Source organism: Eimeria necatrix, genomic scaffold, assembly GCF_000499385.1.
Source record: "Eimeria necatrix Houghton genomic scaffold, Enh_scaff144, whole genome shotgun sequence".
NCBI classification, from domain to species: domain Eukaryota; phylum Apicomplexa; class Conoidasida; order Eucoccidiorida; family Eimeriidae; genus Eimeria; species Eimeria necatrix.
The window spans coordinates 1-15,000 of NW_013654953.1; the positions used below are offsets into that span (position 1 = coordinate 1).

A 15,000-nucleotide genomic window follows, 5' to 3' on the forward strand; every position below is an offset into this window, starting at 1 on the left:
GTGCTGCTGCTGCTGCTGCTGCTGCTGCTGCTGCTGCTGCTGCTGCTGCTGCTGCTGCTGACCTGGGAAGCCTCGCTGCAGTTGAGGATTTCTTTGTTTTCCATGACCCAAGTGATGATGCAGTGGCTTTGGTGCAGCTGCATGCGCAGCGCTTTGCCTTCTCCGAAGACAGCCTTCGACCACACTTCGTCGCGGCTCGGGTCGTACACAAACAACGCAGCCTGCAGCAGCAGCAGCAGCAGCAGCAGCAGCAGCAGCAGCAGCAAAAGCAGTGGCAGCAGCTCATGAGTTAGGGTGAGGATATGCTCTCATGGGACCGGCATGCATGCAAGCATGTAGTGCTTAGAAAGCTCGTGGCTAGCTGCAGGATTATCTAGCTAGCTAGTCCGCTAGCTAGCTAGCCAGTTAGCTAGTTAGCCAGTGAGCTAGCTAGCCAGCTAGCTAGCTAGCCAGTTAGCTAGCTAGCTATCTGGACCTCTAGCTAGCTGCCTAGCGTGCTAACTTGCTAGCTGACAAGGCCTCTAGTCAGCTAGCTAGTAGCTAGCTAGCTAGCTAGCTAGAGAGCTAGCTAGAGAGCTAGCTAGCTAGCTAGCTAGAGAGCTCACCCTCTCGCAGTGGAAGAGTTTGGGGCCGTCGATTAAGACTGTCTCGAAGATTGTGTCGAGCTGTACATACACCCCACGTGAGCAGCAGACAAAGCCACAGACGGTCAGCTAGCTAGCAGCTAGCTGTTACTGCAGCAGCTAGCTGTTCCTGCAGCAGCTAGCTGTTCCTGCAGCAGCTAGCTGTCGCTAGCTGCTGTCTGTAGTTAGCTGCTGCCTGTAGCTAGCTTCCGTCTGTAGATAGGCGCTGTCTGTAGCTAGCAGCTAGCTGCAGCTAACTGCTAGCTGTAGCTAGCAGCTAGCTGTGGCTAGCTGCTGCCTGTAAGCTAGGCAGGCAACTAGCTAGCTAGACAGGCAGCTAGCTAGCTAGGCAGACGGCTAGCTAGCTAGAAAGGTAGCTATTTAGCTGGGCCAACAGCTGGCTAGCTAGACAGGCAGCTAGCTAGCCAGGCAGGCAGCTAGCTAGCTAGGCAGACGGCTAGCTAGCTAGCCAGGCAGCTAGCTAGCTAGGCAGACGGCTAGCTAGCTAGCCAGCTAGCTAGCTAGAAAGTCCTAACCTGCTGCTGGTGCTTCAGCCTCTCGGCCTTGTCCAAGTCCAGCACCAGCAGCTGCAGCATTCCCAAAAGGCAGCCGCAGCAAACCCCAGCAGCGGCACCCAGCGTCTTGGCCACTCTGTGCGCAGCAGAAACAAAAATAAAAATAATAATAAAAATAAAAATAATAAATAGTAATAATAATAATTGTAATAATAATAATAATAATAATAATAATAATAATAATAATAATCATAATCATAATCACATCCTGCGCGGCAGCAGTTCGTGCGCGCAGCAGCTGCTGCTGCTGCTGCTGCAGCAGCAGCAGCAGCAGCAGCTGCTGCTGCAGCGGCAGTTGATGCTGCTGCTGTTGCGGCTGTTGCTGCTGCTTAGGCCACTATCGCTGCTGCCTCTGCTTGAGTCTCTGCTACAACTACTGCCCTTGCAGTGCTGCAGCTTCTACTGCAGCATCTACTGCAGCAACTGCTGCAGCACCTGCTGCAGCAGTTGCTGCAGCAGTTGCTGCAGCAGCTGCTGCAGCTTCTGCTGCAGCATCTGCCTTAGCATCTGCTTCAGCATCTGCTTCAGCTTCTGCTGCAGCTGCTGCTGCAGCACCTGCATCAGCAGCAGCACCATCTGCCCAGCACCATCCCCACCACCAGCACCATCACCATCACCATCACCAGCACCAGCAGCAGCAGCAGCAGCAGCAGCAGCAGCAGCAGCAGCAGCAGCAGACCCGAAGGCCGCGGAGGCGCGCTGGGCCGGGCTGAGGAGGGGGGCGGGGACTCCGAGGCGGCTGGCGAGGGACTCAATGGAAGAGCCGAAGAGAACTCCTGCGGTGTCACTACACAGCTGCCCCACTGCAGCAGCAGTCAGCGTCGCCAGCCCGAACTGCACCCCCAACGTCGTGTCCAGCAGCTGCAGCAGCAGCAGCAGCAGCAGCAGCAGCAGCAACGCAGCAGCAGCACAGGCAGCAGCGGCAGCACAAGCAGCAGCGGCAGCACAAGCAGCAGCGGCAGCACAAGCAGCAGCGGCAGCACAAGCAGCAGCAGCACAAGCAGCAGCAGCGAAGCAGCAGCAGCAGCAGCAGCAGCAGCAGCAGCAGCAGCAGCACAAACAACAGGGGGAGAGCGACATGAAAGGCTGGTGCAGTAAGCTGCCGCTGCAGCTGCATGCAGCAAAACATGAATTGTGCATATCGACGTGCTGCACCTGCATGCATGCAAGTGTGCATGCATGCAAATATGCATGCATATTGCATGCAAATTGCATGCGTTTTGCATGCATTTTGCATGCATTTTGCATGCAAATTGCATGCAATTTGCATGCAATTTGCATGCATTTTGCATGCATTTTGCATGCAATTTGCATGCAGACTTACGTCTCCAAGGCGAATCATTATCAGCTGGTCCATCAGCCCAAAGCCAACCATTGGCAGCGCAGCAACTCCAAAGACATGCCACACTTCGCGCCAGCTCAAGTGCCCAGCCTGCTGCTGCTGCTGCTGCTGCTGCTGCTGCTGCTGCTGCTGCTGCTGCTGATTGTCATGGTGATTGTGGTGGCGGTCATGCTGCTTTCCGCTGCCTCCCGTGGCACCACCTAGTGTACCAGCCCCCAGGGGATAAAGCTGCTGCTGCGGCTGCAGCTGCTGCTGTCGCTGCTGCTGCTGCTGCTGCGGCTGCTGCTGCTGCTGCTGCTGCGGAAGTGGGGAAGGGCAATCTTGGGAACTAAGGGGACCCTCCTCAGGCAGCTCGTGCTGCTGCTGCGAATGCTGCTGCGAATGCTGCTGCGAATGCTGCTGCTGCGAATGCTGCTGCTGCGAATGCTGCTGCGAATACTGCTGCGAATGCTGCTGCGAATGCTGCTGCTGCGAATGCTGCTGCGAATGCTGCTGCTTGGTTGCAAGTGAAGAACGTGCAGCAGCAGCAGCAGCTGCTGCTGCTGCAGCACGCGCTGCATCGCATTGAGTACCAAAGTAAGAATGGGGAAAGCGCGAGCTCCACAGCCTTTGTGCTGCATTTAGCTGCTGCTGCTGCTGCTGCTGCTGCTGCTGCTGCTGCAGCTGCTGATGAAGCAGCAAGCCGCAACGACTCAGAGCGGCGTCATTGTTGGCACGATATCCATGTACAACAGGAACCACTGATCTGCTGCTGCTGCTGCTGCTGCTGCTGCTGCTGCTGCTGCACTCACTTGACAGCAGGCAGCCCCCGTCGGCGCTGACCTCCCCGCCCTTTCTGCAGCTTTTCCTACTGACTTTCAAATATCTGCTGCTGCTGCTGCTGCTGCTGTTATTGCTGCTGCTGCTGCTGCAGAACGCGCTGAATAAAGTGACTCCGAATGGCGATCTGTTGCTGCAGCTGCTCGCTAAGCTGCTGCTGTTGCTGCTGCAGCAGTAGCAGCAGTGGCAGCAAAGGCAGGAAAGATAGCTCCCACTCTTGGCGCTTGTGCTGCCCCTGCTGCTGCTGCTGCTGCTGCTTCTGCTGCCGCTGCTGCTGCTCTGATCTGACGCAGGTTGATGCGCAGCAGCAGCTTGCAAGGAAGCAGTCAGTTTCCTACGTGGCAGCGGTGGCCGTGTTTCTGCTGCTGCTGCTGCTGCTGCTGCTGCTGCTGAGGCTGCTGCCCTTACTGATGCAGCCTCACCTGGCGCTGTAGCTGCTGCTGCAGCTGCTGCTGCCGCTGCTGCTGCGGAAGTCGACACTACCTCGTGTCTCACGCATGCTGCAGCAGCAGCAGCAGCAGCAGCAGCAACAGGAGCAGCAGCAGCAGGAAAATGGACACAACAAAGCCGCCGTGGCCTGAGGCGTGGGGCCCCAGCCAGAGCAGCAAAAGGAAACAAAAATCGGCGCGTCATGATCCGCCTGTTGCTGCTGCTGCTGCTGCTGCTGCTGCTGCTGCTGTTGCTGCTGCTGCGGGTCTAGGTCTCAAGCAACAGCAGCAGCAGAAGCTGCGGCTGCTATCGCAGGTGCTAGTTATGAGCAGTTGGACACGAGGCCAGGAAAAAATGGAAAAAAAGGGCCCCGGTGCTGCTGCTGCTGCTGCTGCTGCAGCTGTTGCTGCTGCTGCTGCTGCCGCTGCGGAGGCGGCGGAGGCGGTCTAGTCTATACAGTGAAGCGGCAGCAATCTTGCTGCTGCTTCTGCTGCTGTTGCTGCTGCTAGTGCTGCTGCTGCTGGTGCCACTCATAAGGCGGCGGATCCATTGTTGCCCAGCCAGCCAGTCAGTGACTGTCTGCTTCAGGTGCTGCTGCTGCTGCTGCTGCTGCTGCTGCCGCTGCTGCCGCTGCTGCCGCTGCTGCCGCTGCTGCCGCTGCTGCTGCTGCTGCTGCTGCAGCTAAACTAGAGACGAGTCAAGGCCACTGAGGGACCCTCCGTTCTCTCGGAGGGTTCCTTTGACTGTCTACACATTTTAAGGGAGCAGCGGCCCTACCCAAGTGTTGCTGCTGCTGCTGCTGCTGCTGCTGCTGCTGCAGATGATTCAGCTGCCGACGCTGCCGCCGCTGCTGCTGCTGCTGATCAGGCAGCTGCCACTGTTGGCCCTTCTGCTGCCACTGCTGGTGAGTCGACCAATTGCCTGCATGCAGCAGGTCTTGCTGCAGTTCAGTGCCAGGAGCAGCAGCAGCAGCAACAGCAGCAGCAGCAGCAAAAAGCGGGCGGCGGCTTGAGAAGGTTGCAGTTCAAAGGCTGGTCCCGTCAGTACCTTCTTCTGCTAAGCAGTAAGTCACTGGCTCTCTGCTGCTGCTGCTGCTGCTGCTGCTGCTGCTGGTGCTGCTGCAGAAGGCAGTGTGACTTCTTGAGGTGTACGTACACTGCGGCGAGCCGCACCGGCCAACATGCAGCACCAGCAAAAGCAGCAAAGAAAGAAAGTGGAAAATAATAATTAAAGATAATAATAAATATAATAAATAAATGATATTCTTAATGCAGCGAGCCCTAAGGCCTGCAGCCGGCCCGGCCCGCCCTGCGCCTCCGGGTCTGCTGCTGCACTGTGCTGCTGCTGCTGCTGCTGCTGCTGCTGCTGCTGCTGCTGCTGCTGTGTTGTTCTTGCTGGTTTTGTTCAGTGGCTCTTCTGGGCTGACAGAAGATCCCGCAGGCGGGCTGATGGAAGCCAGAGCCGCCGCCGCTGCTGCTGCTGCTGCTGCTGCTGCTGCTGCTCGCCGCGCTGTTGCTGCTGCTGCCGTCTCGCTGGCTTTGTTGCTGAGACACAGACAAAGAAGAGCCTGCGGCTTTTGCTGTTTATCCCAACGGCAACTCCTGCTGCTGCTGGTGCTGCCCCTCCTGAGGCTACTGGCTGCTGCTGCTGCTGCTGCTGCTGCTGCTGCGGCTGCAGCAGCGAGGCTCACGGCGGCTGCCACTGAGCGGCTGGGAGCGGGCGGCCGCTGCAGCAGCAGCAGCGCAGCAATTGTGTCTTTTATTCTTTTTTAAAGTTGCAAATATATTTTAATTTTAAAAAAATAAAAAGAAATACTTAAAAGCTGAATAGCCCCGCAGACAGCAGCAGCGCAGCGGGCGGCCGCGCGAGAGCCACTGCAGCAGCCAGCAGAATACTGCAGCAGCACGAGCAGCAGCAGCAGCAGCAGCAGCAGCAGCAGAACGCTTCAAAATCACTCAAATATGGCCTTTTTGGTCTTTTTAAATATATTTAATTCCAATTTATTGCCAAGTTTTAAATATAATAAAACAAAAGACCAATAGGGGGCCCCTGGGGCCCCTGCCAGATCTGCTGCACCAGCGGTCACCTCGCTGCCCACGCCGCTGCGGTGAGCAGCAGCAGCAGCAGCAGCAGCAGCAGTAGCAGCAGCAGAAACAACCACAACAGCAGCAGCAGCAGCAACAGCAGCAACAGCTGTTGCTGCTGCTGCAGCAGCAGCAGCAGCAGCCAGGGTCACCTCGCTGCGGGTCACCGCGTGGGTTTGCTGCTTTTGTCTTTTTGCATTTAATTCATTTAAATAAATTTATTTTTTTCTTTTTTGTCTTTTCACTTTTCCCCAGCTTTGCTGCTGCATGCATGCATTTGAAACAGTTGGCATTTCATAAGTACTTTCAGCAGCAAAACAATAAATAAATAAATAAATAAATAAATAAATAAATAAATAAATAAATAAATAAATAAATAAATAAATAAATAAATAAATGAGGCAAATATTAATTTGGATTATAACAGATTTGAGTGCAAATAAAAATGCTGCATAAACTTTTATCCTTTTGCTGCTCCCTTAAATCGCTGAGTGGCTCTGCTGCTGCTGCTGCTGCTGCTGCTGCTGCTGCTGCTGCTGTAGCTGAGGTAGCTGCTGCTGCTGCTGCTGCTGCAGCTGTTGCTGGCGCTGCAACTGCTGCTGCTGCAGCAGTTGCAGAGCAAGAGCGGCGACGCGAGAGTACGTCTGCTGCTGCTGCTGCTGCTGCTGCTGCAGCAGCAAGAAGAATTTGAGGCAGCTGCTGCTTTCTTTTGCTGCTGCACCAAACTATAAAAACAATTTCTACAAATTCTTTTTAAAATTAATTTGTGAAGAAATATTTAAAATGGCATTTGCAAAAAAACATTTTTTAAAATATAAATAAATGCATAAAGCCTTTAAGAACTTTTAAAAAACAAAATTCCATTTTTTAATTAAAAAGAACTGCAGCAAGTGCCAATTTGCTGCCAAAAAAATAATTTTTAAATCAAATTTTGCAGCAGCAAATTAAAATTGCTTTTATACTTTTGCTGCAGTTCGAAAGGCTGCAGCGCATGCAAAATTTGCAAAAAAATAAAAGAAATGAATTTGCAATTAAATAATTAAATACAATTAAACATAATTAAATATAATTAAATATAATTAAACATAATTAAACATAATTAAATATAATTAAATATAATTAAACATATTTAAACATGATTAAATATAATTAAATATAATTAAACATAATTAAACATAATTAAATACAAATAAATAAAATTAAATACAATTAAATACAACTAAATACAATTGAATACAGCTAAATACAACTAAATACAATTAAATACAATTAAATACAATTAAATACAATTAAATACAATTAAATATAATTAAATACAATTAAATATAATGAAAAACAATTAAATACAATTAAATATAATTAAATATCTTCAAACTTTATCAAAAGAGAGGCAAATGCATGCGCATGCATGCGCTGCATTTTTGTCTGCAAAAAGACTCCAAGAGGGTCAAATTGTTTTTATTTTTTGAATAAAATAAAATTAAACTTTTTAAAAACATTTATAAAACTTTTATAAAACAAAAAAAACAAAAAACGAACATTTTCAAAACGCATGCATTTTGCCGCAGCTGTACAGACACCCCAGCGCCCGCTGAGGTGTACAGACACCCCAGACAAGCCCCAGTTTATAATTAAATACGTTTTCATTTGTTTATTTATTTATTTATAATTAAATGCGTTTCATTTTATTTATTTATTTACAGTTAAATGCGCTTTCTTTTATTTATTTATTTATAATTAAATGCGTTTTCTTTTATTTATTTACTTACAATTAAATTCGTTTTATTTTATTTATTTACTTATAATTAAATTCGTTTTGTTTTATCTGTTTATTTATATTTAAATTCGTTTTGTTTCATTTATTTATTTATAATTAAATGCGTTTTCATTTATTTATTTATTTATAATTAAATGCGTTTTTATATTTAGATCTGCGCTTAAATAATGCAAACATAAATGCGAATACAAATATAAATATAAATATAAATATAAATATAAATATAAATATAAATACAAATATAAATATAAATATAAATATAAATATAAATATAAATATGCATTTAATTAGTAAATCCCTTTTGGCTGTGCTTCTTGTTTGCTTCTTTTAATGACTGAGACCTAAGTAACTGCTGCGCCTGCAGCAGCAGCAGCAGCAGCAGCAGCAGCAGCAGCAGCAGCAGCAACACTGAGCAGTGAATGGCAGCAGGCGGGGCCAGTGGGGCCCCACAGGCAGCTTGGGGGCCCAAGGGGCCCCCAGTTAGGCAACTTGACAGCCATGGAGGGCAGCAGCAGCAGCAGCAGCAGCAGCTGCTGCTGCTGCTGCTGCTGCTGCAGAAGCAGGTGACCACTGGTCACAAGCCCGGCTGCGCGGTGGCTGTTGCTGCTGCTGCCGCAGCAGCCGTTGCTGCTGCTGCTGCTGGGCTGCTGCTGCTGCAGTCTTTGGCTCCATTTGCTGCTGCTTTCGACAAATAAAGCAGCAAAAATATAAAACTTTTTAATTAATTTAATTTAAAATATTTTTCTTCTAAAGTAAGCCGGGGGCCCCAGACACACGCAGCAGAAGGCTGCTTTGGCGGGCCCCACGGGGCCCCCCAGCTCCCGCAGCAGCAGCAGCAGCAGCAGCAGCAGCCGCAGCAGCAGCAGCAGCAGCAGCAGCAGCAGCAGCAGCAGCAGCAGCAGCAGCACATTAGTAAGATATTATGAAAGCTGTGTATGGTCAGCTGCGTGAGCTGTCTGTACACCTCAGCTTGTGGGCCTCCCGTCCCGCCGGCTTCTGCGGCGAAGCATTTTCTGAAAAGAATTTAATTAAACATTTTAATTATTTATAAAATGTTTTTTTAATTTATATTCTGGATTGCACGGCCTTTCGTGCTGCTGCAGCAGCAGCAGCAGCAAGTGCAGCATCAGCAGCGGCTACGCAGCAGCAGCAGCAGCGGCCCTCGCTGCAGCAGCTCCGCCTTTACCCACTTTTGCCTTGCAGCAGCAGCAGGCCCTTTTAGTGCTGCTGCAGACCTCCATGGTCTTCTTAGAAGCAGCACTCCCCCAGCAGCAGCAGCAGCAGCAGCAGCAGCAGCAGCAGCAGCAGCAGATTGGGGCCTCTGATGAATCGGCGGCGCCGCCACTCAACTGCTGCAGGGGTGTGGGGCCCCTCTGCAGACAGCAGGGGCCCCTCTTTAGGCCAGAGGCCCTTGCGAGAGTCCCGGGGGCCCCCGGGGGGCCCCCCTAGGGGCCCCCCTAGGGGCCCCCCTAGGGGCCCCCCGGGGGGGCCCCCTGGGGGCCCCCCGGGGGGCCCCCCTGGGGGCCCCGGGGGCCCCCCCTTCTGTAGGTCGGGGGGGGCCCCTCAGTTTGAAAGAAGGGGCCCCCCAGGGGAGGACTGGGGGCCCCCAAGAGAGGTCAGGGGCCCCCCAGATTTGCTGCATAGGGAGGCTGGGGGGCCCCCCGAGGGGCCCCCCAGGCGGCTGTACCCTATTCTGAGGGGCCCCCCAACTCAGGGGGAAGGGGGGCCCCTCTGGCGGCCCCCAGCGAAGAGGGGGCCCCCTGCAGATGAGGGGCCCCCCCTGCGGCTCTGCTCTGCAGCAGCAGCAGCAGAGGAGCAGCAGCAGCAGCAGCAGCAGCAGCAGCAGCAGCACAGGAGGCGGGTGATTCTACAGGAGTCCCCCAGAGCTGCTGCAAGGGGCTCCCATAGTCGTGCTGCTGCACCTCGCGGAGAGGCAGAAGCAGCAGCAGCAGCAGCAAGAAGTGCTGCAGCAGCAGCAGGGGATGCAGCTGCTGCAGCTGCTGCAGCTGCTGCAGCAAACAGCAAAGCTGCAGCGCTCAGGGAAGCAGCAGCAGCGCAGCAAACGCGACAAGCCAAAAGGGAAGCAGCAGCAGCAGAAGCAGCAGATGCTGCTGCTGGCAGCAAGAGGAGGGAAGTGTCCCGAAGAGTTGTTGCAGCAGCAGAGTATGCAGCAATAACAGCAGCAGCAGCAGCAGCAGCACCAGATGAAGCAGCAGCTACAGCAGCAAAGCGAGCCGCAGCAGCAGCCACGAAGTCCGAAGCAGCAGCAGCAGAAAACGGGCCAGCGGAGATTAATAGAAATACAGGGGCCCCGAAAGCAGCAGCAGCAGCAGCAGCAGACGTGCCTGCTGCTGCTGCTGCTGCTGACACTAAAGCCAGCCCAGCAGCAGCAGACGTGCCTGCTGCTGCTGCTGCTGACACTAAATCCAGCCCAGCAGCAGCAGCCGCTGCAGCAGCAGCGCCAGAACAAGCGGCAAATGAAGCAGCAGCAGCAGCAGCAGCAGCAGCAGCAGACACATTAGCAGAAGGAGCTGCTGCAACGGACAGTCGCGCTGCAGGGACAGAAGGGGCTGCTGGTGGGCCAGCAGCAGCAGCAGCAGACAGAGCAGCAGCAGCAGCAGCAGACAGTACAGGAGCAGCAGCAGACAGAGCAGCAGCAGCAGCAGCAGACAGTGCAGCAGCAGCAGCAGACAGAGCAGCAGCAGCAGCAGCAGACAGTGCAGCAGCAGCAGACGGTGCAGCAGCAGCAGACGGTGCAGCAGCAGCAGACAGAGCAGCAGCAGCAGCGGGAAACCCTGCTGCAGCAGCGGGAAGCCCTGCTGCAGCAGCGGGAAGCCCTGCTGCAGCAAGCAGCGTAGCAGCAGCAGAAGCTCCGCCCTTGACAGCAAGGCGAACTGTTGTGCTGGCCTCTAGAGCTCCAGCAGCAGCAGCAGCAGCAGGAGCAGCAGCAGCAGCAGCAGCAACAGAGTCACCTGCTGCTGCTGCTGCTGCTAGTACTGCTGATGCTGCTGACTGCGCCACACCGTGTGCAGCTGCAACAGCTCCAACAGAAGCAGCAGCAGCAGCAGCAGCAGCAGCAGAGACCTCACCAGGTGCAGCAAAAGCAGCACGATCAGCAGCAGCAGCAGCAGAAGCAGAAAGTCCCGTTGCGCTGGGTCCTGCAGCAGCAGCAACAGAGACACCAGCTGCAGCCACACCATCTCCATCATCTCCAGCAGCAGCAGCAGCAGCAGCAGCAGCAGCAGCAGAAGCAAGTGCACAAAGGCCTGCTGCAGTTCGCCGCAGGAGATGTGGCTGGAGCGATGCAGCAGCAACAGCAGCAGCAGCACAAGAAGCAGCAGCACCTGCAGCACGAGGAGCACCGATGCGGGAAGCTGCAGCACCGGCAGCAGCAGCAGCAGCAGCAGCAGCAGCAGCAGCAGAATCTCCAGTAGCAGTGGCAGCAGCAAAACCAGCAGCAGCTGCTGCGGTAAGCGTTACAGGGCTAGGGGTTTTCGTGTGTGCAGCCAGCAGGGTTTATAGCCTAGAATCGAGGGTTTAGGGTTTAGGGTTTAGGGTTTAGGGTTTAGGGTTTAGGGTTTAGGGTTTGGGGTTTGGCTGCACTGCGCCTTAGAGAGGTTTCGAGCGAGGCGACCGGAGATTTGTGGTTTGTGATTTGAGCCGATATAAAAAAGGCGAGGTTAGTCTTTGCTGCTGCTGCTGCTGCTGCTGCTTCTGCTGCTGCTGCTTCTGCTGCTGCGGCTGCTGCTGCTGTTGCTGCTGCGCTGTGGGGTGCTACAGCAGCTATGCTGCTGCTGCGCTTCCTTGCTAAGGGCTGCTTTTGCTGCAGTTGCTGCTGCTGGAGCAGCAGCAGCTGCCGTTGCTGCTGCTGCGCGTCTCCTCCTTCCACAGCTGCTTACAACCGCTCTCGCTGCTGCTGCTGCTGCTGCTGCTGCTGCTGCTGCTGCTTTATAGATTGGCTTTCGGTGGCCCACGGCGGAAGAAGCAGCAGCAGGCAAAGGGTCCCGTGTCTGTGGGGGCAGCAGCTGCCGCACGCAGCAGAAGCAGCAAGAAGCAGCAGCAGCATTGCAGCTGCTGCAGCAGCAAATTGCTGCAGCACGAAAGGAGCGGGGGCTGCCGGACATGGACTTCCTCCGTGCTGCGCTGCTGCAGTGCAGCAAGGAGGCCAAAGCAGCAGCAGCAAACGTGGACACGCTGCGAGCAGCAGCAGCAGCTGCTGCTGCTGACGCCAGATCTGCTGCCTTTGCTGCTGCAGCAGGAAAAGCCAACGACGACCCCAGCAGCAGGCGGCTGGCTGACGCTGCAGCACGTGCTGCGTCGCGTGCTGCTGCTGCTGCTGCTGCTCTGGAGGACGCCACGAAAGCTGCTGCAGCAAAGGCAGCAGCAGCAGAAGAAGCCGAAGCAGCAGCAGCAGCTGCTGCTGCTGGCACCCCCGCTATTGACTTGACGCAAGACCATAAGATGCGGCGGCTGCTGGAGCAGCAGCAGGAGCTGCAGCAGCAGCAGCAGCTGCTGCAGCAGCTGCGCACTTACCAGCTGCACTTCCGCTACACAGAGGCGGGAAAAGCCAAAGAGGTGGGCAGCACCGTTGCTGCTGCTGCTGCTGCTGCTGTTGCTGCTGCTGCTGCTGCTCCTGAGGCTGCTTTGGGGGTGTTTGATGGGCTCGCGCTGCTGCTGCACCTTCTCCTGCTGCTGTTCCCTGTGCACTCCGCCGCAGCCGCCAGCGCTACTGCTGCTGCTGCAGTTGCTGCTGCTGCTGCTGCTGCTGCTGCTGCTGCTGCAGGCGCTGGTGCAGTGCCGCGTGTGCGTCCGCTGCGCCTTCAAGCTTAACTATGACGCGCTGCGGAAGGAGAGCCGCAGAGAAGCAAAGCGGCGGCGGCTGGAGCAGCAGCAAAGGCGGCTGCAGCAGCAGCTGCTGCTGCTGCAGCGAAGGCGCAGCTGCAGCAACAGCAGCAGCAGCAAAGGCCGAGGCTCCCGGCAAAGCAGGTCAGCTTTTCGGGGTGTACGTACACCCCAGCTGCACGGCGAGACACTGCGCGTCAGCAGCAGCAGCAGCATTGGCAGCAGAAGCAGCAGCAGAGGAGCTGCTGAGGCGCTTGTGCTCAGCAGCAGCAGCAGCAGCAGCAGCAGCAGCGACTCCGGAGATTCTGTTGTCTTTAAAGGTGAAGCAGAAGCCCCCAGAAAGAGGAAGGGCTCAGCCAGAACTGCTGCTGCTGCTGCTGCAGAAACAGCAGCGCCAGAAGCAGCAGCAGCAGATGTACTCTCTGATGCAGCAGAAGAAAACCCGGAAGAGCAGCCAGCAGCAGCAGCAGCTGCTGCAGAAGCAGCAGAAGCAAATGCGCCCAGTGCTGCTGCAGCAAAAGGACGAGAGCTTGCTCGCAGGCGCAGCAGCAGCAACAGCGCCACGGGGAAACCGAAGCAGCAGCAGCAGCAGCAGCAGCAACAACAGCCGCCGGAGGAACAGGAGGAGAAGCAACAGCCTCAGCAACAGCAGCAGCAGCAACAGTCGCTGCAGGAGCAGCGGAAGCAGCAACAACCGCAGCAGCAGCAGCAGCAACAACAGCAGCAGCAACAGCAGCAGCAGCAGCAACAGCAGCAGCAGCGGCAGCAGCTCCAGAGAACGCGGCGGCTGCCAGCAGCGTTTGGCAGAAGCGTCAGCCGCACAGTCAGCAGAAGCATCAGCAGGAGCCTCAGCAGCTGCCGCTTCAACAGCAGCAGCAGCAGCAACAGCAGCAGCAGCAGCAGCAGCAGCAGCAGCAACGAAGTCAGGGACAGTCAACGAGAGAGAAGAAGCAGTGCAAAGCCAGTGGCGGCGCCACGCCGCAGAAGCAATTCGCCCTTGAGCCGCAGCCGCGAGAGCAGCAGCAGCAGCAGCAGCAGCAGCAGCAGCAGCAGCAGCAGCAGCAGCAGTAGCAGCAGTAGCAGCAGCAGCAGCAAAAGGTTGCAGTCGCAGCCAAGCACTAGCAATAACGGCAGCAGGGATAGACATAGGGACAGCAGCAGCAGCAGCAGAGTTGACCCCAGGAGCAGAAACAGATATATGTACTACTACAACAGCAGCAGCAGCAGCAGCAGCAGCAGCAGCAGATATCCGCCCTACAGCAGCAGCAGCGACAACAGATATCAGCCCTACAGAAGCAACAGCCGAAACAGGTACCTGCCTGCCAGCAGCAGCAGCAGCAGCAGCAGCAGGTACTTGCCTTACAACAGCAGCAGCAGCAGCAGCAGATACTCGCCGTGGAGCAGCAGCAGCAGCAGACGCCCTGAGTACTCCAGATTTTACTACAGCTCGGAAGACAGAAACCGAATGCCGCAACGAAGCAGCAGCAGCAGCAGCAGCAGCAGCAGCAGCAGCAGCAGCAGCAGCAGATACACGCTGCGGGCAGCAAGAAATGAGCAGCAGCACAGACGCAACAGAAGCCGCAGCGGCAGCAGCAGCCCACCGCTGCGGCGTTCAGGTGTACGTACACCCCAGAAGACACAGAGGCCTGCAGCAGCAGCAGCAGCACCTGCTGCTGCTGCTGCTGCTGCTGCTGCTGCTGCTGCTGACAGGTGCCCAAGGGAGGCTTCGTACAGGAGGGAGACAGCAGCAGCAGATGGCGAGAAACACAGCCGTACCCAAGAAGCAAAAGAAAGAGGAGCAGCAGCAGAGGCTGCTGCTGCTGCTGCTGCTGCTGCTGCGGTTGCCGCTGCGGAGGAAGCAGCAGCAGAAGAAGCAGCAGCTGCTGCAGCAGAAGAGGAAGCAGTTGTTGCAGCAGCAGACGCAGAAGCTGCTGCTGCATGCGGCAGCTTAGCCTTCGAAAGGGCCAGGAGTGTTTCGCTTAGCGCTGCATCTCCAGCTGTGCACTAGTTACCGCAACAGCAGCAGCAGCAGCAGCTGCTGCTGGTGCAGCAGCAGCAGCAGCTGTTGTTGTTGCTGCTGCTGAAGCTTTCGGTGCTGCAGCGCTTTTTGCTGGAGCCCAGGAGTGACTTTGGAGCTGGCTACTCGTGCCATGCTGTTTGCTGCTGCAGCAGCTGCTGCAGTCAGCAGCAGCAGCAGCAGCAGCAGCAGCTCGCTGCTGCTCCTGCGGGAGCGGCTGCTACTTTAGCTTTTGTAACATGCAGCTAGCTAGCAGCTAGCCAGCAGCTAGCCAGCAGCTAGCCAGCAGCTAGCTGGTTATTAGCAGCAGGACTCCACCCTTGCTGGAAGCCCTTCACTACTCGAGCTAGAAATGCCTAATTAACAGCAGCAGCAGCAGCAGCAGCAGCAGCAGCAGCAGCAAGAGCAGGATACACTTCTATGCAGTCAAGATACAAAAATTGGCCGCCGGCGCCGCAGCAGCAAGTCACTGCAGCCGGCTTTGAAACGGGA

The 15,000-nt window shown here is 55.0% G+C and overlaps 2 protein-coding genes across 2 annotated transcripts; one reads left to right on the forward strand and one right to left on the reverse strand.

Moving 5' to 3' along the window:
- Positions 1-62: 62 nt before the first annotated feature.
- Positions 63-3,858, reverse strand: ENH_00014110 (hypothetical protein; the record flags this gene model as incomplete). Its single annotated transcript, XM_013584272.1, has 8 exons — positions 63-221; positions 606-665; positions 1,160-1,274; positions 1,576-1,753; positions 1,804-2,059; positions 2,523-3,459; positions 3,575-3,643; positions 3,782-3,858. Coding segments are annotated over 8 exons (1,851 nt in total), but the record flags the coding sequence as incomplete, so codon positions are not given.
- Positions 3,859-8,973: 5,115 nt separating this feature from the next.
- ENH_00014120 (hypothetical protein, conserved) lies at positions 8,974-14,499 on the forward strand (the record flags this gene model as incomplete). Its single annotated transcript, XM_013584273.1, has 4 exons — positions 8,974-11,124; positions 11,263-11,328; positions 11,604-12,224; positions 12,433-14,499. The coding sequence occupies 4 exons, from the start codon at positions 8,974-8,976 to the stop codon at positions 14,497-14,499; spliced, it is 4,905 nt and encodes a 1,634-aa protein (XP_013439727.1).
- Between the last annotated feature and the right edge of the window lie 501 nt (positions 14,500-15,000).